The sequence below is a fragment of the Natrix helvetica genome, assembly GCF_964273705.1.
Source record: "Natrix helvetica genome assembly, chromosome: 1".
Taxonomy (NCBI): domain Eukaryota; kingdom Metazoa; phylum Chordata; class Lepidosauria; order Squamata; family Natricidae; genus Natrix; species Natrix helvetica.
Genome location: NC_138548.1, coordinates 375,310,910 through 375,337,614, shown reverse-complemented (window position 1 = coordinate 375,337,614; position 26,705 = coordinate 375,310,910). Strand labels below are relative to the sequence as shown.

At 44.9% G+C, this 26,705-nt stretch overlaps 2 protein-coding genes across 6 annotated transcripts in view; both read right to left on the bottom strand.

Moving 5' to 3' along the window:
* The window catches only part of LOC309383756 (zinc finger protein 24-like), a 29,851-nt gene extending 25,391 nt beyond the window's left edge, over window positions 1–4,460 (bottom strand). Inside the window, exons 1-2 of one of the 4 annotated variants that reach the window (XM_081936603.1) lie at window positions 4,426–4,460; window positions 438–551 (exon numbers count right to left, since the gene is read on the bottom strand). In XM_081936603.1, the coding sequence (XP_081792729.1) occupies window positions 438–551 (114 nt within the window). In that variant the 5' untranslated portion in view covers window positions 4,426–4,460. Of the gene's footprint in view, window positions 1–437; window positions 552–3,555; window positions 4,334–4,425 lie in introns of those variants that run through there. The other 3 variants (XM_081936601.1, XM_081936602.1, XM_081936598.1) reach the window with 3 other exon arrangements.
* A 3,893-nt stretch (window positions 4,461–8,353) lies between these two features.
* Window positions 8,354–23,773, bottom strand: LOC309383772 (uncharacterized protein). 2 transcript variants are annotated; one of them, XM_081936645.1, is made up of 5 exons: window positions 23,702–23,773; window positions 20,745–20,868; window positions 19,917–19,999; window positions 15,917–16,043; window positions 8,354–13,042 (listed from the first exon to the last, which is right to left on the bottom strand). In XM_081936645.1, exons 1-5 carry the CDS (start codon window positions 23,726–23,728, stop codon window positions 11,559–11,561), a joined length of 1,845 nt encoding a protein of 614 aa, XP_081792771.1. In that variant the 5' UTR covers window positions 23,729–23,773; the 3' UTR covers window positions 8,354–11,558. The 2 variants fall into 2 exon arrangements, with proteins under 2 accessions (XP_081792771.1, XP_081792770.1); XM_081936644.1 differs by lacking the exon at window positions 23,702–23,773 and adding an exon at window positions 22,699–23,548.
* Between the last annotated feature and the right edge of the window lie 2,932 nt (window positions 23,774–26,705).

The following is a 26,705-nucleotide window of genomic DNA, read 5'->3' as shown; positions in this document are numbered from 1 at the left end:
TCCAAGTCATTTGACTAACAATATGGCTGTTGTAGCCACTTAGCACTGATTTTTACATGGGAAATCTGCTCTTCATGAGATTCATTGTTAAGTGGATATGCTGATAGATTTCTGAAGCAGTCTTGATGCTATTCAGAGTCTTTCAAATCAGAGATTTCATTTTTAACTGGTTTTCAGTAATTCTTAAACAAATAAATTACATTTCCTAATATAAGCTAATTTCTAATATCAGTCAGTGAATTGTCTGTTTGTATATCCAAAATGATTAGAAAGTTGAATGTATGTGACTCATAGGCTCATTCAGAGGGTGTGTGTGTGGGGGGGGGTGAGAACACAGAGTGTTCAAATGTACCCAAATTCAGTATTTGGGCAGAAAAAGCAACTCATGAATGGAGGAAGTTCTAACTCTATTGCTTTCAGAGGAAATCCAGACTTACCTCGCAAGGTGCCTCAAGTTGGATCCTCCTGAAAAATAGCTCTTGAGAAGGACTGGATCTATCTTCTCTTTCCTGGAGCTCTGTTGAGATCTCCCTTGTGAACAGCTCCTGCATCTGAAAGAACAGCCTTGTTTATGATCCACTTTCAGAAGACCATAACCAGCCTTACCTTCTGTCTCCCCATCTGTACTTCTGTAACCCAAATAAGAGAACTCAAGGTTTCTGCTCTCTCCCTATTTCTCAATAAATCCCTGCATTTTTTGTGAAATGCTTAATTGCCTCTTTTTATTTCGTCTTTTTATTCTGTTCAGGAGTTCCATCTTTATCATCTCATTTTCTTGATAGATATGGTATTTTCTTCTTTAATGTACTTGCTCCTGTTCTATTTCTTCTTCCAGGTGTATCTTCCTTTAGTTTGAAGGTCTCAGCTAGTAAAAGATTCCAAGATTGCGGGGTGAGCACGGTGTGTGTGTGCGGTGCCCCCCCAGCCTGTTTTTGCTCCCAGCTGCAGGGAGGCCTACTAGGTCCAAAATGGGGAGGAGCACATGCACTGGGGGGTGCACACGTATGGCCAGGTGGTGGGGCACGTGGGATGTATGCCCCGCGCTCACTGCATTATTTCGGCATGCGACAACAAAAAGCTATCACTGATATACAGATCAAGAAGCCACAGTACAGAGGGAACACAGTGAATCAGAGTGGCAAGAGAGGTTGCCATAAAACTGCATACTGCATGCTGAATATCTCAAGTTACAACCACAACTGAGCCCAAAGTTTCCATTGTTTAGCAAGACAGTTGTTAATGATTTTGCTTCATTTTATGAGCTTTCTTGCCACAGTTGTTAAGTAAATCACTGCAGTCAATAAGTAAAGACATGGTTGTTAAGTGAATCTGGCTTCTCCATTGACTTTGTTTTGTCAGGTCGCCAAAGGGGATCACATGACCCTGAGACACTGCAATTGTCATAAATATGAACCAGGTGCCAAGCGGCTGCATTTTGATCACATAACCACAGGGATGGTGCAATGATCATAATTGTGAAAAAATGGTCACAAGTCACTTTTTACAGTGCTGCTCTAACTTTGAACGGTGACTAAATGAATGGTGGTTAGTCAAGCTCAACCTATATTAAGCAAAGCTGGATTGGAAGAAGTGATTTTTAAAGTGCAGAAAGAAACATCACTAATGTGTGCTATGCTGATGACATTAGTCTGATAGCTAAAAATGAAAAGGATCTGCAAGCCCTAATAATAAAATAGCAGAGTGGAAAATTGGACTAAAATTATATATAAAGAGGACCAAATAGAACATAGATTATAGAATAAAATAAATAAAATAATATAAAATAAATAATTTATGTAAATTGTGATTTATCTATAAATTTATAATTACAATAAATAAAATAATAGAATAAAATAAATAATAATAGGTACAGTAACCAGCCATAGAATTGGCAGTGAACATATCTAAGTGATGGAGGCATTCTGCCTTTTAGAATCAACCTTCAATACTAATGGAACAAGCAGTCAAGAAACATAGCATAGATTAATACTTGGTAGAACAGCCATGAAATCCGTAGAAAAGATATGCCATCATATCTTTAAACCTACAAAAATCACAACTGTGCAAGCCATGGTCTTCCTTGTGACCCTGTAAGTGAAAGGTGAAGCAATACAGGAAGACTACTTGAACTTTGGAACCGGACGTTTCCTGAATATATCTTGGACAGCCAATTAAACAAACTGATGGATCATTGAACAAATCACCCAGAGTTCTCAATAGAGGCACACATAACAAAGCTCAAATTATCCTATTTCAGATACATTATGCAAAAATCAAGCTCTTGGAAAAAAATAGTAATCCTGGGAAAAGGTGGAAGAAAAAAGAATAAAAACATGACCAGCAGCAAGGTAGATGGATTCAGCTGAGGTGGTGATGAATATTTCACCTTTGGGAGACCTGAAATAACAACTTAGGGATATATTGTTATGGAGAAGATCTATCTATAGGGTTGCTAGAGTTGAAAACCACTTGAGGGCACAAAATTAGTTAAGCTCTTTAGCAGTAGGGGATCTATTTCCCCTTTCAGCCGTGTTTCCTTTTGCATTTTGTGATGAGTAAAGCTTGATTTAGACTTGTCCGTAACTGCACAGAGACATCGACGCATACCTATGTTTTGAAGGCATTGCTGGGTAAGTGTAGGTTGTAGATGGTTGCAGATGGATCTCCCAATGAAACCCACTGTCTCTCCTGTCCTCTGCTCAGCATCGAAGGCTGTCAAAGACCTGCGCATGGTTCCTTAGTCCAGACCTCAAATCTCAACTATACATCATGTGGAAATGCGCATCCTGCATGCCGATTGGTTGATCCGGCTTCCTGTGCTTTGTTCTGGCACTCAAAATTAATGGGGGAAGCCGAATTCACTTAACTGCAGTGATTCGCTTAACCATGGCAAAAAAGGTTGTAACTCCGGACATGACTCACTTAACAACCACTTTGTTTAACAATAAGAAATTCTGGTCTCAATTGTGGTCCTAAGTTGAGGAGTCCTAAGCCGAGAGGTCCCAAGGAGACTTCTTGGATTCAGGTTTGGAGTCTACATCCCTGCTTTGGAAGCCTTCCATTCCCAGTCATCCAATCAGAGCTGAAGAAGCTTCTTGGATGAGAAGCAAAATGTCTTCAAAGAAATTCCAGAAAGTCCAGTTGCCTTTTGAGAAAAAGCACCTTTGGGACAACCATGACCTGGATGACTGCTCCATAGACATCTGGCTGGAGAAATCATTTATCAGCCTTTTGAAGTAGTCAGGACAAAAAGCAGGACAGTAAATACTAGCTTTATCTTTAAGCCACATTAATAGGATCTTGCAATTCTATAAGTGTATCTATCACCCTTTCTTTTTACTCACTGGAAAACTAGGAAGGATTTTTATAATTCCACACACACCCACACACCATCCACCTCCCAGTGTCATATTTTGGGGGCCAAGATATCTTTTACATTGTGGCTGCCCACCCTGCCTCTTCCATAGTTATTCCTACATATTGTTATGTCATTCTAACAACACAGGTTCTCTATGTGTTTTCTCTGTAACTGGCAAGAGGATGAAAGTCCCTCACCTGCTGCCCCTTTCCGGGCTCCGGGGCGGCTGCGGGGCCGAGGAGGCAGCCTTCGGCCAGGGCCACTGCCTGGGCGCAGCTCTCCGCCCCGCACTCCCTCAGCCAGCCCGCCAGCTCCTGGGGCAGCAGGGCCAGCAGCTGCTCCAGCACCACCAGGTCCAGCATCTCGGCTTTGCTGCTCCGCTCGGGCCGCAGCCACCCCCGGCACAGCCGGTGCAGGCGGCTGCAAAGCGCCCGGGGCCCCTCGGCCTCCCGGGAGCCGCAGCTGCGGAAGCGCCAGCGCTCGGCTTCGGAGTTGCGGGGCTCCTCGGAGAGGCCGCTCTCCGCCTGAAGGGGAGACCCCCGGGCCTCCATTTGCTCTCCGGTTTCAGCGCAGCCCCGAAGGGGAAGGTGGTGAACTCCCTCCGAGGCCGCCTCCCCCGCCCACCCACTCGCCCCGCCCCTTTCCCAGTTTCACGCGGGGGGAGTAGGGGAGGTTCCGCTCCCCGAGAGCTTTTGCGCCTCAGCAGAGCAACTGTAATTCGTTCCCGCCAAAATTTCACGCGCCGTCCTTTTCCCCGCCGCTCCCCGCCTGAAGGGGAGATTCCCGGGCCTCCATTCGGTCTCCGGCTTCAGCGCAGCCCCGACGGGAGGAAACTCCCTCCGAGGATGCCTTCGGTCACAGCGGACCCTTCACTCTCCACCCTTTCCCCGATTTCCAGAAGGAGAAGCGGGAAGGAGGCTCCGCTCCCTCAGAGCTTCTGAGGCGGAGAAGAGCAGTTGCAAATCGCTCCCCCCATAATTTCCCCCCGCCCTCAGTCAGAGAGTGCTGCATCCTAGAGAAGGAAAGCGCTATAAACACCACCACCACCCTGCCGCCGCGTTTCCTACTTTTGCCTAGAGCGTCTCCCAATGGAACCCACCGCTTCGCCTGACCTCTTGCTCGCCATCGAAGGCTGTCAAAGATCTGCGCGTGCGCGCCCTTCTCTGCCAACGGTGACAAAGTCGCCCAGAGTCGGGTTGGTGGGAGGTTGGGAAAAGGATGGGGAGTGGGATGATGTGTGGAGAAAGCAAGGCGAAGGAGCTGGGCATGATGTACCAATAAGGGAGAATATTTGTAACTCAGGGTTGACATGAGGGGGTCCTTCGTGCGCTCTGACCGTGCTTGTTTTCTTTCTTTTTTAAACATTTTTTAAAAAAAAATCCAATATAAGCATACATATTTTATGGACAGTTCATTGACTGGGTCAATTCTTTTTCAAATCACTTAAACAATAACCATATAAATAACTATATGTACGTACTTCAAATCTTTCAACTTCAACAATATTAGTCTCTTTCCATAATCTTTTATCATTTTTCCAATAGTTCATAGCATTTCTCTGTGTCCTATATTTCTTATTTTCTACTAAAATATCACTAGTAGAAAAATATTTAATATTTTAAAAAAATTACACCATAGCTTCAATGTTCCAAATGCATAGGGTTACTAATAACACCAAATATTAACGGTATTTAATCAATCCCGGGAACGTATCTCAAAATCCCCATAATTTCTAATCCTTACTATTTTAAATGCACAGTATTTTTTAAACACACTATTAATATTATTAATGCCATCAAATTACCTAATCCTAAATTCCTACCTACTAATCTTTACTTATTGGGGTTATAATAAATATATATTATCTATTAATGTATATACCACTATTTTGCATGCATGCATGTGTGTGTGTGTGTGTATTCCCATTTTATTAATGTGTTTTCTCATTATCCGTGCTCTCTGAGCTTGAATGTCTTCTTGCAGACATTTCATTAGCTGAAGTAGATAACATCACTGCTTCCCCTAGCATTGATGTTACCTAGTTTGAATAATGAAATGTCTGCAAGAAAACAAGCACACTCAGAGCACACCAAGGACCTCTCAAGATTCTCCAAAGCACCTGAGGGTAGAACAAGAAGCAATGGGTGGAAACTAATCAAGGAGAGAAGCAACTTAGAACTGAGGAGAAATTTCCTGACAGTTAGAACAATTAATCAGTGGAACAGCTTGCCTCCAGAAGTTGTGAATGCCCCAACACTGGAAGTCTTTAAGAAGATGTTGGATAGCTATTTGTCTGAAATGGTATTGGGTTTCCTGCCTAGGCAGGGGATTGGACTAGAAGACCTCCAAGGTCCCTTCCAACTCTACTATTGTATTATTATTGTAAGATGGGTATGATGGATGAGCGGGGCTGAAATGAAGCAGCCTTGGATGGAAATTGGTTTGATTGTTGCTTCTGGGCAACCCCCCCCCCCCGCCCCCTTGGAAATGTGGATGCATTCCTGGGATAGGTAGAGAACTGATGGAGGGTTCTGGAAATGAGAGAGATGGAAAGAGCCCCAGGGCAGGCATCCAACTAGTAAATTTATTTATCTATTCTGAAATAAATAAGCAAGTATAGAATTCAGCTAGTCCTCAACTTACAACAGTGACTGTTCAGTTATGGCACTGAAAAATGTGACATGATCTTTTTTCAGTTACGACCTTTGAAGCATCCCCATGATCATGTGATCAAAGTTCAGATGCTTGGCTACTATTTCACATTTATGACTGTTGCTGTATCCCAAGGTCATGTGATCCCCTTTTGTGACCTTCTAAGAAGCAAAGTCAATGGGGAAGCCAGATTCACTTAATAACGGGATTACTAACTCACTAACTGAAGTGAATTATTTAACAATAATGTTAAGGTTGTAAAATGGAGCAAAACTCACTTAATAAATTGCTCACTTAACAACAGACTTTGGGCTCAATTGTGGTTGTAAATTGAGGACTATCTGTACAGAATAACTGTGTTGGAAGGGACTTTAACGGTCTTCTAGTCTAGCTCCCTGCTCAAGCAGGAGACTGCCCAGAATTGCTGGGAATCAGATGGATGGATGGATGGATGGATGGATGGAAGGAAGGAAGGAAGGAAGGAAGGAAGGAAGGAGGAAGGAAGGAAGGAAGGAAGGAAGGAAGGAAGATGGCTTTTGTTACAGCAGGAATACACCATTGGGAGACCTAAAGAAGCAGGTCTCCTGGACTGGGCAGGTCTGGTGATTGATAAGAGCTGGCACTGCTTTGATGGCTCATCAATCAGCAACGATTTATGTGATGACCAAGTTCAAACAGCACCATTTTCTCAGCATTGACACAGCTGTAGTTTCCACACTGAATTTGACATATTGTTTTAAACTTCCCAGTCTAGCATTGCTTTGCCCCAGCCAAGTATGAGAAAAAGTTTCAGGCAATAAACACACAGAACGAAAATCTGAAATAATTTATTCAACAAAGCAATTAAACATTTTTGTTGCACATTATAATGTAGATAAGAAGATAGTTACAGATAAGGGAATAAAATAATTAGTTATATTCAGGGAAGTAGTATGTCCAAGGAAAAGAATACAAAGCCAAAGATGGACTCTTAACCCTGCAATTTCATTCTGTCTCCCTCGGATAATAGAATAGAATAGAATAGAATAGAATAATTTATTGGCCAAGTGTGATTGGACACACAAGGAATTTGTCTTTGGTGCATATGCTCTCAGTGTACATAAAAGGAAAAAAAATAAAGAAAGGGAAAAATGCATTCATCAAGTATCATAAGATACAACACTTAGTGATAGTCATGTTACAAATAAGCAATCAAACCATATTAGGAAACAAACAGAACATTAATCGTAAAAATACAAGCAACATAGTTATAGTCTTAAGTGAGGAGGTAGGTATTAGGAAGAATGAGAAGAATAATAGTAATATAGTCTTAATAAATAGTTTGACAGTGTTGTGGGAATTGTTTAGCAGAGTGATGGTATTCGGGGAAAAACTGTCTTTGTGTCTAGTTGTTCTGATGTGCAGTGCCCTTTAATTTAATCTAATCTAATTTAATATGGGCCATTGATGTTGGAATTCCTGGTGTTCTGTCCCATCTCTAACTAGGGATGATCCTGCTTATCCAGACAAGGTGTCCAAGTGCCAGAAATTGCCAATTGGGTTTTCTCTTACCTGAGGTTTTGAGGAAACCAGTTAATCAGTCTGTTCATCCAGTGTCTTCCATAATGAATTTCAGTACTGGAAATCTCTCCTTTGGTTTCTGCTTTGATCAAGGATGGAGAATCAATCTGATCTTTCAATTGTACATCTTTTATCTCCCAATCTCAGACTTACCTTTTAAGCTAAAAAGTCCCAAATGTTGCATTCTTATTTTCGAAGGAACCTAAGCCAAATTCCCAGGCTATTTACTAACCAACTGCACTAAGTTATAAGGTCAGGCTTCTTCTTATCAGACACCCCCAAAATGGGGCAACCACAATTTCAGCCCAATAGGGCAGTGATGGTGAACCTATGGCATGCGTGCCACAAGTGGTACGCGGAGCCATTTGTCAGGGCACGCGAGGCGCTGCCCTGTCAGCTGGCCAGCGCGCATGCGCGCGCTGGCCAGCTGAGTTCAACTTTTTAAAAGCTATTTTTCGCCTTCCCCAGGCTCCAGAGGCTTTATAGGAGCCTGGGGAGGGTGAAAAGAACCTCCCGCACCCCCCCGGAGGCTTCAGGGACCATCCGGAGGGTGGTTTTAAGCGCTCCAAAGGCTTAAAACTACCCTCAGAGCAAACCGGAAGTCACTTCCGGTTTGCTCTGAGGGTAGTTTTAAGTGTTCCGAAGGCTTCAGGGAAGCCTCCGGACAGTCCCTGAAGCCTCCGGAGGGCCTCCGGGGGGGGCGGGGGAGGCTCTTTTCGCCCTCCCCAGGCTCCTATAAAGCCTCTGGAGCCTGGGGAGGGCGAAAAAAGCATGGCAAATGGGGGAGGGGTCGCACGTTGTGCGCGCATGTGCACTGGGGGGGTCACGCGTTGCATTATGGGTGCGGCACGCCCACACACGACCCCCCTGCGCTCCCCCCACTTGTGGCACGCGAGCCAAAAAAGGTTCGCCATCGCTGCAATAGGGCAAATTCAGCCCAGCTGGTCAATTTCTTGTTAAGCAGGTTTTGAAATCATTCAATTAAAAAAATATTTTCAGTTAACAATTGGCTAAAGATTGCAGATAGATAAATTTATGGCAGGTAGTTCTCGATTTATAACCATTCAAAGTTACAACGGCACTGAAAATTATGACCATTGAAGCATCCTCATGGTCATGTGATCAAAATTCAGATTGGCAGCTGGTATGACATTTGCTGTGTCCCAAGGTCATGTGATCACCTTTTGTGACCGTCTGACAAGCAAAGTCAATGGGGAAGCCAGATTTCAGTTAACAACTGTGTTACTGACTTAACAAGTGCAATTATTCACTTAATTGTGGCAAGAAAGGTCGTAAAATGGGGCAAGACTCACTTAACAACTCGCTACCTCAGAATTACAGGGTCCCATCTGACATTTTTGACAAAATTGAGTTAAGAGTGTGACAAGGTTCTATATACCATGACTTAAATTTTTAAGAACTTATTTCATAAAATGTTTAAATAAATTCACCACAAATAGCAAAATTACAAGGTTCTATTTACACTAACGCATAAAAACTCAGAACTACAGGGTTATATTTCCAGCAGCCAATTGACATGCTTGGCTGCTCCTATGTGACGTAGCAAGGATGGAGCCTGCAGCGCCTAGCGTTGCCTCCGTTTCTGGACACGTGAATCAGAGGTGGTATTCAGCAGGTTTTGACCAGTTCTGGAGAAGCGGTAGCGGAAATTTTGAGTAGTTCAGAGAACCAGTAAATACCACCTCTGACTGGCCCTGCCCCCATCTATTCTCTGTCTCCCAAGTCCCAGCTGATCAGGAGGGAATGGGAATTTTGCAGTAACCTTCCCCTCGAGTGGAGAGGGAATGGAGATTTTACAGTAACCTTCCCCTGCCACTCCCACCAAGCCACACCCACCAAGCCATGGCATGCCACGCCCACCAAGCCACGTCCACAGAACCAGTAGTAAAAAGATTTGATTCCCACCACTGACATGAATATCGAAACAATGCCTCTTTTCCACGATCTGGAAACAAGTTCATACTTATATAAACCAAGTGGATCCGAGTATGTTCCAGAAACTGAAGGTGACCAATCGGATATGGAACTTTTAATTGAAAATGAGTGAGTATTCTGTGCTTTAAGTCGATAACATTCACTAACGCTGTTGCAATGCAGGCCTGGAACCCTGCATTTTGATTCTAGTAATAATTGTGGTTAAGAGTCACACTCAAATATACATGTTTCAGGGCACTGCAGTTAGAACTGTGTAATCTATGCTAAAGTATCACAACTAAAATTCACCCAGACACATACAAGAGTAAGGTTCAAGACAATCTTCCCTGTGGAAAACTGGAACACGGTCACCATCCGTGCCTTTGAAAGGAAGACGAGGACTGTTTGCGGGAAACCTGCTTCGGCAACACTGCCTGCCGCATCTGTTACATTGCCTGTGCCTAAGACAGAGTTACAGGTACACACACTATCCAAAGCAAAACAAGATGACATAGAAAGAATGCTCAAATGGATGCGTAAAATCGATTAACGACTGTTACTGCACCATTTTGAAGAAACCGTTATCCAACACTGGGGTTAAATAGTAATTCTCGGTATTAAGACATGCATTTGCATTCTTACCTTTAATGCTGAACCTTCAAATAGCAATTTACAAGCATGTTATGGTCACAAAAACAAATTCGAGTTAATATCAAGTTAAATTCAGTGCTTTTTTCAATTTTTTTTAAATTAAACTTTGCAATTCTCATTTGTATGGTGTAACGCAGTGTGACAAGGTTCTATCTGATATTCGAAGCCTCCAGTATGACCCCAAGATGAGTCACCATCGGCCTCATTCTTTTTCTCGCATGCACTATTTGTTGGTAGGGTCTCATACCAAATTTTTTCCTTCTACGTACAATGGGGTAACCAGTACAATTTTTCAATGTTTAAGACTCATTTCCCACAAAATGGTTGCGACACACACAGAACCCTGTAATTCTGAGGTAGCGAACTGTCTTGCTTAGCAACATAAATTTGGGCTCAATTGTAGTCACACGGTGAGAATTACCTGTGTGGGAATACAGCCAAACAGAAAAAAAGGAGGGGAAAGTGGGGAGAGACCCCTGAACAAAAGAGAAAAAACAAAAGGAAAATCTCCTTTCTCTTGCAAGCCAAATCTCTAACCATTGCACCTGATCGTCGACTGCCAAAGGATACAACAGGCCATGTTCAAGAAATCATCAAATTCCATCATGGAATTTGGGAAATGTATACACAAAATAATCTGGGCAATGTAGATTGGGAGGAGGGACATGCAGTTTGGAATTTATTTATCTTGGTTATATTAAATGTTAAAGACCAATATAAATCACCTTAAGATACGTAAATATCAAAAAAGCATTAATATGGACTTTTACTCATGGATGAATGGCTAATTGGATTTCATTTATCTTGGTTATATTAAATGTTAAAGACTCATATAAATCGCCTTAAGGTAAATCTCAAAAAAAGGATTAATATGGACTTTTACTCACGGATGAATGGCTAAAAGATTATTTTAAAATTTGCATGCATCCTTTTCAACTCTTTCTACAGCTCAGGGGCCCCCAACCCCCAGTCCGTGGACCTGCACTGGGCTCCGGCATGCCAGAAACTGGGCCGTGCAAACAAGCTCCATCTGCAGGATGTAGACAGCACATGAACCGAGACCCACTCCGGTCCGCAGGAAAACCTCTCTCAACAGAACTGGTCCCTGGTGCCCAAAAGGTTAAGAGCCACCGCCATAGCTTGGTGGTTCATCTTCTTTTTCTTCCCTCTACTGGGGTACACTACCACCACATTTCGTTCCAACATTCCTTTAGCCATCAACGTGGCAACCAAGCTCCACAGGGATAATCCCATTGAAAGATCTCCTCTTCCTCATATCTGGTCATGCATGGAGTATAAGGTGAGTGAGACGAAAGTTCCCTTATGCTGCCTCAGCCTTCATCTCACCTATTTCTATGTCTGGTTAAGTGAAGGCAAGGCAATTCCTCCATCAGATCTTTCATCATGTGTGAATGTATGCTTCCTCACCAGCGTGGATTCTTTGATGGTAGGTGACGGCGCTGGTACTACTGAAGCTCTTTCCACACTTCATGCATTTATATGGTTTCTCCCCTGTGTGAAATCTTTGATGGGAAATAAGTTGCCCTTTCTGAATAAAGGTCTTGCCACACTCGGCGCACTTATACGGTTTCTCCCCGGTGTGGATTCTTCGATGGTAGGCAATGGCACTCTTGCTACTCAGGGTCTTTCCGCACTCCATGCATGTATATGGTTTCTCGCCTGTATGGATCCTTTGATGGGAAATAAGTTGTCCTTTCTGAATAAAGGTCCTCCCGCACACTGTGCATTTATATGGTTTCTCACCCGTGTGTTTCCTCTGATGGCGAGAGAGGCCACTGTTATAGTTAAAACTCTTTCCACACTCCATACATTTGTACGGTTTCTCCCTTGTGTGGATTCTTTGATGGGATGTAAGGTTATTGTTTCTGCTGAAGCTCTTTCCACATTCCATACACTTGTATGGCTTTTCACCTGTGTGGATCCTTTGATGGGAAATAAGCTGCCCTTTCTTAATGAAGCTCTTCTCACATTCCATGCATTTATAAGGCTTCTCTCCGGTGTGGATTTTTTGATGGCAAAGCAGGGCACTATTCCGAGGAAAGCTATTTCCACACTCCCTGCATTTATATGGCTTCTCCCCCGTGTGGATCCTTTTATGACAAGTAAGATCTCTGCTTTCAATGTAGCTCTTCCCACAGTCCATGCATTGATATGGTTTTTCACCTGTATGGACCTTTTGATGGCGAGTCAGATGACCGTTGGTTCTGAAGGCCTTTCCACACTCTATGCAGTTATATGGCTTCTCCCCTGTGTGGATCCTTCTGTGACGCGTAAGGTCTCTGTTCTCAATAAAGCTCTTGCCACACTCCAGGCATTTATATGGCTTTTCACCTGTGTGGATCATTTGATGGCGAACAAGGTTACTGTTTGTACCGAAGCTCTTGCCACAGCTCACGCATTTCCACGGCTTCACCTCTGTGGGAAATCCTTCATAGGAATTAATGTAAGTGCTCAGACTAAAACCCCTCCCAAATTTTATAAACGTATCTGGTTGGTGTTTCCTGTAGAGTTTTTTGGGCAAACCAAAAGAGAAGAAAGTATTAACATTTCTTCCATATTGTCTGCAATCATACTCTTTCCTTTTAGCCTGACTTCTACAATATTCATGTAAATTAAATGTATTTGTCTCTCTCTGGTCACATCCAACGTATTTTCCATTTGTGTTTTCTTCCTGGATTAGGAATTGATGGACTTCAAAGGGGAGAGAAGTGGGAGAACTCTCTCCTCCACCTTCTGTGTTGCTTTTCTCTTGGCTTTCTGGACCCCCTTGATGGCCAAACATCAGTTCTTCCACTTCATACTCAACTGTTTCCAGTGGTACCAACCTTGGCTGCTTGTCGTTCTCATTGCTCTGCCTATCCCCTGCTTGTAAAAAAAAGGAAAGAGAAGCTCCTGTTAGAATTTAGAAAGATGAATGGGATCTCCTTATTATGAATATACTCCAGGTTTCAAACTTGGCAACGGCTGTTGGACAATGGTAGGGAGGTAATTTGACAATTGCAATTTAAGATACTCACTATATATTGTATACATGGCATTTTGGGTTACATTTCCACAGAGGGCCACCTATCTAGCCATGATTTTGCAGGAGATGACGCGAATCCAGTGACTCCCAGAGCAGTGTGACAGAGGACAAGGGGCCAATCTAGCCAACCTAGTAAAAGTAAAATGTAGATCCACTTTGATCAAGTGGTTAAGGAACCAGGCTAGAAGTGAGGAGACTTGAGTTCTAATCCAGGATGAAAGTCTGCTGGGTGACTTTGGGCCAGTCACTTTCTCTTGGCCCAACTCATTCACCAGATTGTTGTTAAGGGGTAAATAGGAGGAGGAAGCAATACGGTGTATATTCACCGCCTTGAGTTATGTATAAAAATAATAAAGGCGGAGAATAAACAAACAAACAAATGAATGCCCATACTCAGGCCTATACACTGACAATAACAGTGACCCCGTCAATAGTTCTCCAATCTTATTGTATCCATAGACTGCAGCTCTGACCTTCCCAAGGGAAAAGATGATACATTTATTTAACCCCTGTGAGAAATTGGCAAGCACCCAGAAGACAATACTGCTCAAAATTAGAGGAAGCTGAGCAAATCAGGATGAGTTGACCAAAGGCTTGTCTTCCTAGCTCAGGGGTGTCCAAACTTGGGAACTTTAAGACTTGTGGACTTCAACTCCCATGCTGGCTGGGGAATTCTGGGAGTTGAAGTCCACAAGTCTTAAAGTTCCCAAGTTTGGACACCCCTGTCCTAGCTTATTTGGAATTCCAGTCCTAAGGAACTGGATGCTTCTCTCTTCATCTTTGATTCTCCCGTCTACAAGGTGGATTCCTGCTCTACTAATGGGAAAGGAACATGACAAAGAACCGTATATAGGATAATGGTAAAATGCTGTTCTCTCCCTGCTCAGAAAAGGCAGGAAGTATGCCCCCTCTTTAAGAGGCTGTCACTCAACTTGGACATTCTGGACAACTACACACGAGTCTCCTACCTCCCTTTTTGGTGGTTGAGAATGGGGTGGGGTTGCAGCTGCTAAAATTTGATTCTGGAGGAGTGGGGTGATTGTATCCTGCATTGAACTGGTTTGTAACTTGGGGGTATCACTGAATGTTGCTCCTTGATGTGTAGATATGTCTGTTATAGTTCCTCTTGGAACAGGAGGCTGCCTTCAGTCACTCATGCCTTTGTCATTGAGCAGCCTATTGGCAATAGCAATAACACTTAGACTTATGTACTGCTTCATAGTGCTTTTTGTATATTGTTTTTACTGTGGTCTGTACACCGCCCCGAGTCCCTTTGGGGAGAGGGGGCGGTCTATAAATTTAATAAAATTAAAATTAATTAATTACAACCCTCTCTAAGCGGTTTATAGAGTCAGCATATTTTCCCCAACAATCTGGGTCCTCATTTTACCAAACTCGGAAGGATGGAAGGCTGAGTCAACCTTGAGCCGGTGAGATTTGAACTGCTGAACAGTCAGCTGAAGTAGCCTGCAGTACTGCACCCTAACCACTGTGCCACCTCCGCTCTATTGCACCGTTCCCTCTCTGAGTCTGTGAGTAAAGATCCATTTTTATTAAGGGCCACTGGATTCATATAGTAAAATGAAGAACTATACGAGGAAGATAAGAACAATTGGCCCCCAGTATGGTTTCATTAATGCAATGGAAAAAAGTAATCTGTGATATGAAAACAGCTAAATGAAATAGGGGAGAAATGGGTGTTCTTATTTGTAGTTTCCTCTGGCTTCACAAATTCACACCAGTCCTTTTCTTGGCCAATGGAGAAATATCGTGTCTTCTTCCTGGGTGGTTTTCCTTTTTGTTGGCCTTGCCAAAAGACTCTGGACATCCTGGCAGTTTCCCATCCAAGAAACAAACCACATATCAGATCCTGTTTATTTTTTGGAGATTAGGAAAGTGGTAATTCATGTAATGGTCAGGTAGGAGTCCGAATCACCCTAGACCAGCGATGGGGAACCTTTTTTGGCTCGCGTGCCACAAGTGGGGGGAGCGCAGGGGGGGTCGTGTGCAGGCGTGCCACACCCATAATGCAATGCGCGCCCCCCCCAGTGCGCATGCACGCACAACAGGCACGACCACCCATTTTTACATACTTTTTTCACCCTCCCCAGGCTCCAGAGGCTTTATAGGAGCCTGGGGAGGGCGAAAAGAGCTTCCCCCGCCCCCCTGGAGGCCCTCCGGAGGCTTCAGGGACCGTCCGGAAGCTTCCCTGAAGCCTTCGGAACGCTTAAAATGACCCTCTGAGCAAACCGAAAGTCACTTCCGGTTTGCTCGGAGGGTCGTTTTAAGAGTTGCAAAGGCTTCAGGGACCGTCCGGAGGCTTCCCTGATGCCTTCAGAGCGTTTAAAACAACACTCCGAGCAAACCGGAAGTCATTTCTGGTTTGCTCAGAGGGTCATTTTAAGCGTTCCGAAGGCTTCAGGGAAGCCTCCGGACGGTCCCTGAAGCCTCCGGTGGGGGGGGAGGCTCTTTTTGCCCTCCCCAGGCTCCTATAAAGCCTCTGGAGCCTGGGAAGGGCGAAAAAATGGCTTTTAAAAATGTTGAAATCAGCTGGCCAGCTGACAGGGCAGCGCCTCGCGGGCCCTGACAAATGGCTCCGCGTGCCACCTGTGGCATGCGTGCCATAGGTTCGCCATCACTGCCCTAGACCGATGCGTAGAAATATGTTTCTATCCCTAAAAATGTCTAATGAATGGAACAAAGAGGGGTCTTACCCAGAGTGGCTATATTCAGGGAAATCTCTAGCATGACCTCCCTCCACAAGGCTCTTTGGCTTCCACTGAGTAGCGCCCATTCCTCCAGGGTGAAGTCCACAGCCACTTCCTCAAAGGATATGAAGCCCTAAAAGAGGCAGACAATATCATTTACCATACCATCCCGGGAACAACTTAAGTGCAGTTTTTTTTTCATCTGGGAGATCTGTACTTCATGTTCTTGATTTTTAGGTGAATAGGCTTCTGTATTTCTGTAACCATGTTATGCTTTTCTTATTGATTCAAATTTTTGGGACTTCTGGGAGAGGGCGCGGTATATAAATTAAATAAAAGTAAAGTAAAGTAAATTTGATTTTATTATAGAATAAACTTATAGGATTAAAATAGATGTCCAACACCTTTCCAAAGTTTATGGAGATTCTCAGTCATCCAGGTCATGGCAGACATCATCTATTTCCAATCTACAACACATTCCTCCAAAAAGGCTCCACACCCATTTGCACAACTCAGGTGACACTGAGGACACAGATAAACCTCCAGGTGGCCTCAATGACCAGCTGTCTGCCAGAAGCATAACCCATTCCCCACCATCCAGCCCAGTCCGAGCTGAAGAAAGCTTCTTGGATGAAAAGCGAAATATCTTCTAAGAAAAAAACAGAAAGTCCAGTTGCCTCTTGAAAAAGCACCTTTGGGGTTTTCCAGAGTTAGACCCATCCCAGAAAATAGCAGTCTAATCTTCGTTTGAAAACATCCTGCGATGGAGCCCCCTCACCTCCAAAGTGAAAAATCTCCCCACTGCTTAATGGTTCTCGAGTTAGGAAATTCCGCCTCATTTCAAGTTTGAATATCTCACTATAAACCATCCACTTTTTGAAATGTTTTAAATGGTGTGCTGCACTCTTATACAATGCCAATATACAGTATTTGCTTCTTTCACCTATTTTAATTTACATTCATTATACAGGTAATCCTTGACTTACGACCATTCATTTAGTGACCAAAGCTACAACAGCACTGAAAAAAGTAACATCACCAGTTTTCACACGTGATGTAGCAGCATCCCTTAGTCACATGACCAGTATCCCAGCCCTAGGCAACTGACATGTACTTATGACAGTTGCACTGTCCCAGGGTCATGTGATCACGCTTTGTAACCTTCTCAGCCGGCTTCCGACAAGGAAAGTAAATGAGGGAAGCTGGATTCACTTAACAACAGTGTAATTCACTTAACAACTGCAGTGATTCACTTAACAACTGTGGCAAAAAGATGGTAAAATGGAGTCAAACTCCCTTAACCCCTGCTTTGCTTAGTAACAGAAATCTTGAGCTCACTTATGGTCATGAGACAAGGATGTTACCTCATGACTTGTATGAACTTACCTCAGGTAAAAGAAAAAATAATAATTTCTCTCAACAATAAATTGCATTTCTTTATTACAATACTAATAAATAATCAAAACTACACGGCTATGGATAAAGCATGTTACAGTGATACCCATTGTCATCGGAGCATTTGGCACCATGTCAAGAATTTTACAAGATACATCAACAAATTGCAGCTTCCTGCAATAACACCAGCGTAACTGCAAAAAACTGCGCTACTCGGAACATCTTATATTTTAAGAAGGTACTTGTTTGATACCTAGGATGCTGGCAGCAAACCATATCAATCATTAGCATCAGTCACTCGTATTTGTAATGCATTTTGAATGTTCAGTTGGCTGAGTTTCATGTTTAATGAATAAAGTACATAATAATAATAATAATAATAATAATTGTTGTTGTTGTTGTTGTTGTTGTTGTTGTTGTTGTTGTTGTTATTATTATTATTATTATTATTATTATTATTATTATTATTATTATTATTATTATTATTATTATTATTTGCAAGTACCAGGACTTGCAAACTGAAGTTGAGCAACTGTGGAAAAAGAAATCGAGTATTGTCCCGACTGTAATTGGAGCCCTTGGAGCAATACCTAAAGGGCTACCTCGCTATTTGGAAATTCTAAATTTATCGGACTTGAACATTCTGACTCTACAAAAAACCACCCTACTTGGAACAACTTATATCCTCCGACGTTACCTTAACACAGCGGTTCTCAAATAGTGGGGCGTGGGAGGCTCCGTAAAGGGGGGGCGCGAAGGCTCCCTTTCCATCTGGGTGCAACGGCGGCGGCGTGGGCGAGGCATAATATATCCCGCCTGGAAGTGGCAGCACTTCGGACTGTGGATTTTCATTGGAGCCGCAGGCTGGAGCTGTGCAAGAAGCCTGCTCGGGCGGGGGTGGGAGGGAGGGAAGCATGGCTGTCCCAGGCTTCCCTCCCTTCCCCCCCCCCCCCAGCCCAAGCAGACTTTTTGCACAGCTCCAGCCCGCGGCTCTGATGAGTCTCTGAGCAGTCCCCAGCGCTGCCACTTCAAGCCGGGATATATTCTGCCATGCCCTCGGCGGCGTCTTTATGCAGGTAGCTCGCCTCCCCGCCAGCAGCTCTACCGCTAGCATTCCGTATGGAAGCGGAAGCGCAACAGCCGCTGTTGGGGAAGGGACAAAGGGGCGGCGGTCGCCCGATCTTGCCACCGCCACCCCTTCGCCCCTGGTAACGGCGACTGTTGTGCTGCTGCTTCCAGCTGGGATGCTGGAGGAGCTGCTGGCAGGGAGGGAGGGAAGAAAGGGAGGAGGGAGTAAGGATAGACAAGCAAGAGGGAAAGAGGAAAGAAGGCAAGCAGGCAGGAAGGAGGCAGAAGGAAGGAGGGAAGAATGGAACTGGAAGGGAGGCAGGGAAGGAGGGAGGGAGAAAGGAAGGATAGGAGGATAGGGAAAGAGGAAAGAAGGCAGGCAGGCAGGGGGAAAGAGGAAGGAGGGAACTGGAAGGGAGGCAGGAAGGAAGGGAAGGAGGAAGGGAGGGTGGAAGGAAGGATAGACAAGCAAGAGGGAAAGAGGAAAGAAGGCAAGCAGGCAGGAAGGAGGCAGAAGGAAGGAGGGAAGAATGGAACTGGAAGGGAGGCAGGGAAGGAGGGAGGGAGAAAGGAAGGATAGGAGGATAGGGAAAGAGGAAAGAAGGCAGGCAGGCAGGGGGAAAGAGGAAGGAGGGAACTGGAAGGGAGGCAGGAAGGAAGGGAAGGAGGAAGGGAGGGTGGAAGGAAGGATAGACAAGTAAGAGGGAAAGAGGAAAGAAAGCATGTGACTACGGTGGGAGACGAGGAAAGACGGGTGTGCTATGTTATGCAGAGGTGTACTTATAACAATTTTATAGACAAATTATACTATTTACAGTCACGCGGGGGGGGGGGGGCGTGAAATGTTTTCTTCTTCCTAGGGGGGGCATGACAGAAAATAATTGAGAAGCACTGCCTTAACAGTTCCTAGGTCCTTGGTTAGGACTCGAGCTGTTGAGCTACCAACCAGCCCCAAAGGCTGTGAATCTCATCAAAGATTAACCACATAATAATAATAATATGGACACATTGGCTCAGTGGCTAAGACACTGAGCTTGTCAATCAGAAAGGTCGGCAGTTCGGCAGTTCAAATCCCTAGTGCTGCATAACGGAATGAGCTCCCGTTACTTGTCCTAGCTTCTGCCAACCTAGCAGTTCGGAAGCATGTAAAAAAAGCAAGTAGAAAAATAGGGACCACTTTGATGGGAAGGTAACAGCGCTCCGTGCGCCTTCGGCGTTTAGTCATGGCCACATGACCACAGAGACATCTTCGGACAGCGCTGGCTCTTCGGCTTTGAAACGGAGATGAGCACCACCCCCTAGAATTGGGAACGACTAGTACATATGTGCGAAGGGAGCCTTTACCTTTACCTTTATTACAATACCAGCCTCTCAGCTTGTACATTTTCTCTTTGTAGCTCAACAACAGTCCTGAAGGGAATACTAACCTGAATAGGACTCAACAGGTCACTGAAGCATGGCCTCCATGCCCTCTTTTGCTGAGGAGCAGGTTGTGCACTGAGCCCCATACCAAACAGTCCCCTGGTGGGATTCAGCCCCCTACCTGAGTTGGATGCACACATGCTACTTCTGCTCCATCATAAACAGGGACCATTTCATGGGTTTCCATTAATGTTCTTCCCTGCCCTGTTAAGGAGAGAAAGGGGAGGGAAACAGATTATTGTAGGGTTTGTGAATAAGGCCTGGGGATGCACAATAAAGGAGAAAGGCCTAGAACAGTGATGGCAAACCTTTTTTGGCTCGCCTGCCACAAGTGGGAGTGCAGGGGGGTCGCGTGCAGGCGTGCCGCACCCATAATGCAATGCGCGACATCCCCATTTTTACATGCTTTTTTCGCCCTCCCCAGGCTCCAGAGGCTTTATAGGAGCCTGGGGAGGGTGAAAAGAGCCTCCCCCGCCCCCCCGGAGGCCCTCCGGAGGCTTCAGGGACCATCCGGAGGCTTCCCTGAAGCCTTCGGAATGCTTAAAACCACCCTCCAAGCAAACCAGAAGTGACTTCCGGTTTGCTCGGAGGGTTGTTTTAAGCATTCCAAAGGCTTCAGGGAAGCCTCCGGACAGTGCCTGAAGCCTCTGGAGGCCCTCTGGGAGGGAGGGCTTTTCGCCCTCCACAGGCTCCTATAAAGCCTCTGGAGCCTGGGGAGGGTGAAAAATAGCTTTTAAAAAGGTGAACTCAGTTGGCCAGCGCGCGCATGTGCGCTGGCCAGCTGACAGGGCAGCGCCTCGCGTGCCCTGACAAATGGCTCCGCGTACCACCTGTGGCACGCGTGCCATAGGTTCGCATCACTGGCCTAGAATTTCATTGCCAAAGCAGCTCACGAATAGAAGGAGCTTGGGCTTTCAGAAGATACATTCACTAAGATACATTCACTTACATGGAGGAGTGACCTGAGGTGGGTCTTCTTGTGAGATCCTCCTGAAAAGCTCTCGAGAAGGGCTGGGTTGATCACCTGTTCCAAATGAGTCTGCTGAGATCTCCTCCATGAATAGTTCCTGTATCTAAAAAAATCACCCTGGTTTATGATCCACTTTTTGATGACCATGACTATGATAACTTCCTTGCCTTGCCTTCTACCCAACCCAAATCCAACTGCTAATGATTAATCTTTGTATTTGGCTATTTCTGGGTAAATGCTCTGCTGCTTCTGTGCCGCTTTTGATTATTTCCTCTTTTTATTCTTTTTTTATTTTTCTGAGTTCTTCCTCTACTTCTGTTTCTTCATCAAATTTGTTTCCTGCCCATCTGATCACAACTCTGGGTGGCTTACTTTTTCTCTTTTCTTCAAGGATGTGGCCCTTTCTTTCGTTGTGGTTTTAATAATGTCCGTTTAGAGCCATGGTGGCCCAGTGGTTAGAATGCAGCATTGCAGGCTGACTCTGCTCACTGCCAGGAGTTCGATCCTGACTGACTCAAGGTTAATTCAGTCTTCCATCCTTCCAAGGTCAGTAAAATGAAGACCCAGATTGTTGGGGGCAATAGGCTGACATTGTAAACCACAGAGTGCTCCAAAGCACTATGGGCTGATATATTTGTCTAAGTGCTCTTAGTATATGTTCTACCTGGAGTATTTAGATTTAACGACAAGCTTGGTTTCCTGTTGCCTCTAGCAATAGGGAGACCACTGGCCTGGCAGTTAAAGCACAGTGGCATTGTAATGCTTTGGTGGGGAAGGCACATGTCCTAAGCCTATTAAAATTGCAGTTGAAGGACAACTCGAGCAATGTATTTCATTGGGCCTATTAAGTGTAAATGTTTAGTTCTACATATTCTTTTTAAGTATAGAATAGAATAGAACAGAGCAGAACAGAATAGAATAGAATAACAGAGTTGGAGGGACCTTGGAGGTCTTCTAGTCCAACCCCCTGCCTAGGCAGGAAACCCTATATCATTTTAGACAAATGGCTATCCAACATCTTCTTAAAGACTTCCAGTATTCACAACTTCTGGAGGCAAGCTGTTCCATTGATTAATTGTTCTAATTGTCAGGAAATTTCCCCTTAGTTCTAAGTTGCTTCTCTCCTTGATTAGTTTCCACCCATTGCTTCTTGTTCTACCCTCAGGTGCTTTGGAGAATAGCTTGACTCCCTCTTCTTTGTGGCAGTCCGTGAAATATTGGAACACTGTTATCATATCACCCCTAGTCCTTCTTCTCATCAAACTAGACATACCGAGTTCCTGCAATCGTTCTTCATATGTTTTAGCCTCCAGTCCCCTAATCATCTTTGTTGCTCTTCTCTACACTCTTTCTAGAGTCTCCACATCTTTTTTACATCGCGGAGACCAAAACTGAATGCAGTATTCCAAGTGTGGCCTTACCAAGGCATTATAAAGTGGTATTAACACTTCACGGGATCTTGATTCTATCCCTAAGTTTATGTAGCCTAGAACTGTGTTGGCTTTTTTGGCAGCTGCTGCACACTGCTGGCTCATATTTAAATGGTTGTCCACTAGGACTCCAAGATCCCTCTCACAGTTACTAATATGTAGTAACTACACAGTTACATACAGTTACATACACAGTTACATACACTACATACAGAGTTACTACTATATGTAGGCAAAGTTCAATTTTAAACACCAAATAATACCGGTAGTTAGATACTAAATATCTTATTTAGTATCATTTTTTCACCGTTTGATAATTTGTTCTAGTAATTTGTATCTGTGCAATGTATCCATGTTTTTTTCCCCTCTTTTGTATAAAAAAAAGGAACCTAGGAGAGAATAGTTCCTGAAAAGATGGGTAAGACCTTTAAAGAATTTGGGAATTCAGGTCATTGCTTGTCATATTATCATCTTAGAAAGCTCCTGGGATGAAATTCTCTCACCTGCCCCTTTGCCAGCTCCTCAGGGGCTGCAGGGCCGAACAGGCAGCCATCAGCCAGGGCCACCGCCTGGGCATAGCTCTCAGACTCGGACCTGCGGGGACTCTTGGGGATGCCTCTTGGGCTGCCTCTTCCCCCCAAATCCCCTCTGCTTCCAGGCCAAATGACAGGCTCCCAGGTTTCGGCGGCTCCTCTCCCTGAAGACCATTGGAGTTCCATTCTACCTAGTCAAGTCACTTGTCCACAATATACTTTCAATCCATGAACCAGAAGACAGCTGGAAGGGACCTTGGAGGTGTTCTAGTCCGACCCCCTGCTCAAGCAGGAGACCCTATATCATTTCAGACAGGCGGCTGTCCAGTCTCTTCTTTAAAAACCTCTTTAAAACCCACAACTTCCGAAGGCAAGCGGTTCCAACTAGTTAACTGTCCTCACTCGTAGGAAGCTCCTCCTTAATTCCACGTCAATTTATAACAGTCCAACTTATCAGGAAAATAACTCTAGAATAGCCTCATAAATATTCTCTCTGTGGTTTGTCTTCCTAAGAGACATCACAGGCAGGATCAGATGCCTTCCTCTTCCAAATTCAAGAGGGGAAAAAATCAACCATGAACCGCAATCCAAATGTCAATTTGTTTCCCCTCTGAGCAATGCGCCATCCAGAAGTCCCACCACCACGCCCGCCGCCCCCAGGACCCTCCAGGATCAGAAAACGGGCCACTTGCGGAACGAGGGCGCAGGCGCTTTCCAATCTCTCCGGATCGCTGCAGGTGCCGAGATCCACCCGGGGATCTGCAGGATAGCCAAAGAGGAGGATGTGCAGGGCTTCCCCGTCTATTTTCACGCTGGGGAGTAGGGGGGGGAGGGCAAAGGGATCCTGCTCCCAAAACTCAACAGCCTCTTCCCAGCCTTCCTGGTTAAACCCGGTTTTTGGGGAGGTGGGGGGAGATTTGCAATTCGTCTTCCTCGCTTTTTTTTTGCTGGTGAAAACAAGAGCCGCTCCCACTCTCTTTGTCTGCAGGTGCCTCTGCATGGAGGGCGAGAGAGCGCTCTTCCTAGAGAGGCAAGGGCTTCTTTCTTTCTTTCTTTTGTTAGACGACCCTCACTTCCAAGCCTTGCCAACGAAGCTTTACAGCGCATGCTCAGCTTCATTCGGCCATTATCCTTTCCCAGAGCGTCTCGCCTCTCTAGGAAGGAGCGCTAATGCTCGGCCTTATTCCCTTCCAGGAAGACAAGGAGCGAGCGGGGAAGTCATGGTGGGATCGAGGATCCTGGCTTGTTTTGCCGTCGCTCTTCCCAGGAGCAACCAGCGACGAAACAAAACCACAGATCGCTGGGAATCTGGGAAAGGGTTGAGGGTGACTGGGGAGAGGGGAGACCCCTTTGCACCCCAGTAGGAAAACAGGAGGAAGGGCAACCCTTCCCCAGCTGGCTGTCGGGGTTTCCAGCGATCCAGGAAACTTTTGTTTTAACAGTATCAGAGTTGGAAGGGACCTTGGAGGTCATCTAGTCCAACCCCCTGCTCACGCAGGAGACCTGTAGTAGGGATTCGAACCTCCGACCTTTCTGATCGACAAGCTTAGTGTCTTAGCCACTCAGCCACTTGGAAAGGATCTTCCTAACTTGTACTTGAAGGGAAGAGGCTTTGGCTGACTGGCTCTCTCCAGCCTCCTCCAGGGATCAAGTGTTAGGAGTGTGTGTGTGTGAGGGGGATCCTTTGGGGTTGGAAATCTGGAGGAGAGGCTGGATTTGGATCTGAGAGACGTGTGGGGAGGAGCCCTCTCTCTGTCCAAATCTTCCGGAAGAGAAGAGTGGGGGGGGGGAGGAGTAGCTGCCCTTCTCGACTTAACAACAGTTCATTTAGTGAAAGTTAAATAATTCATAATTCAAACCTTCATTGTCAGTGCACAACCTGTGTACAAACTGAGATTGGTTTGAATTGAATTGCAAACTTACAACGGCATTGAATGAAATGACTTATGGCCATTTTTCAGTGTGACCACTTTAGCAGCATCCCCATAGTCAATTCAGATGCTTGGCAACTGACTTGTACTTATGACAGTTGCTGTGTCCCAGGGTCATGTGATCACTTTTTGCAACCGTCTGACAAGCAAAGTCAATGGGAAAGGCAGATTCACTTAACTAGATTACCAATTTAACAACTTCAGTTATTCCCTTAACAACTGTGGCAAGAAAAGTTGTGACATGGGACAAAACTCACTTAAGGGAGTTATTGCCTATCTAAAGAAACTGCTGATTATGGATCTTCCTGGACTTTCATTCTGGAGGGATTTTAATTAAAAGATCCAATGGGACAAACTTCTCTAAGCACAAACATCATGATTCTCTGCAATTGGATGACAAGGACTACAGTAATCTGCTATTCTGATTTTTGTCTTGTTCTGTTTTTCAGTTCGGAATATATGCAAGCATGTCAACTTGCTTTTTAAAATTTATTATAAAATGTATAAGCAGCCCATCTCACCAAGAGGCAAGTTTGTTAACTTGCTTTTGAAGTAACTCCTTGTCTAGTATGGAAAATAAATCAGCAAATCCTGGTTTGGTAAAATATAGATGATGTGATTAAAGATTGCTCTGTAGACCAGGAAATTTTTGGTTCCTGTTGGAGGCGCATTAGAACAGAAATTTTTTTTAAAAAGATATGCAAAGGTCAGCAGGACTGAGAGCAGGAAACGTTTTTCCTGCCATTCAAACTGGAAACAGTAGAGAATTTTGGAAAACAACCAGCCAGAACATCCCCCATGATGGCATTATTAGTTCAGACATTCAGCATTGGCGCTTCCAGAATTTCTGCTATCAGGAAGCCAAGGGGCCTCTGGAAGTTTGCAGCCAACTCCACTAGCTTTGCCATAAATGGCTGAAGCCACAAAGGAGCACCAAAGCTGAGATGCTGGATTTGGTGGTCCTGGAAATGTTCCTGGCCATCCTGCCCCCAGAGATAAGAAAGCTGGGTCAGGGAATGTGGAACTGAAACCTATAAAGCCTCTGGAGCCTGGGGAGGGCGAAAAAAGCACGTAAAAATGGGGGGGGTCGCGCCTGTAGTGCGCACATATGCACTGGGGGGGTCGCGCATTGCATTATGGGTGTGGCACGCCCGCACACGACCCCCCTGCACTCCCCCCACTTGTGGCACGTGAGCCAAAAAAGGTTCGCCATCGCTCGTCTAGTTAATCTTTCTTGGAATGTATAATTGGAGAGTTTTTATTTAGGCAAATGATTCTGTTTCATTTACTGGATAATTCCAGAGAAGGGGAAACCTCAGATTATTTCTATTACACACACACACACACACACACACACACACACCCATATACCATATTTTCCAGCGTATAAGATGCTCCGAAGTATAAGACGCACCTAGCTTTTGAGGAGGAAAAAAAAAATCTGCCTCTGCCTCCCAGCAGTTTGCCTCCTTGCAGCAAACAGCCAGTTTCAGTTTCAGCGCAGTTTGATTAGCACAAGCAGCTGATTGTCGGGCCTCCCAACGATCAGCTGTTTCAAACTGCAGGGATTACCATTGCCTATTGGCGCCTCCCCACGCCTTTTTTTCGGCCTCCACATCCCATTTTTAGCCTCCGCATGTCCCCATCTTTGGCCTCTGTACACCCCATTTTCTGCCCGTTCTGGGCAGCGAGGATCGGAATGTGCAGAAAATGTGGCACACGGAGGTCGAAAACGGGGTGCAGAGGTAAAAAATGGGATTTGGAGGCCGAATATAGGGTGTGCGGAGGCGACAATAGGCAACGGCAATCCCTGCAGCCTGAAACAGATGGTGGTTAGGAGGCTGATCCAACCAATAATCTGCTGCTCTTGCTAATCAGGCTGTTCTGAAACTGAAATAGGGTGTTTGCTGCAAGGAGGCAAATTGTTGGGAGGCAGAGGCCAAACGGTGGGGGCTGGCGGGTGGTTGGGACTATATTCAATATATGATGCACCCAAATTTTCGCCCTCTTACGGTGGGGAAGTGTATCTTATACTCTGAAAAATAC

Coding starts and splice junctions, on each gene's coding strand:
- LOC309383772 (XM_081936644.1), bottom strand. CDS start 22,914: ATGGAACTCCAATGGTCTTCAGGGAGAGGAGCCGCCGAAACCTGGGAG. Junction 20,869..22,698: donor AGGAGCTGGCAAAGGGGCAG/GTGAGAGAATTT, acceptor TGATTTTTTTAG/ATACAGGAACTATTCATGGA. Junction 16,044..19,916: donor CATGTGTGCATCCAACTCAG/GTAGGGGGCTGA, acceptor TGCCTCTTTTAG/GGCTTCATATCCTTTGAGGA.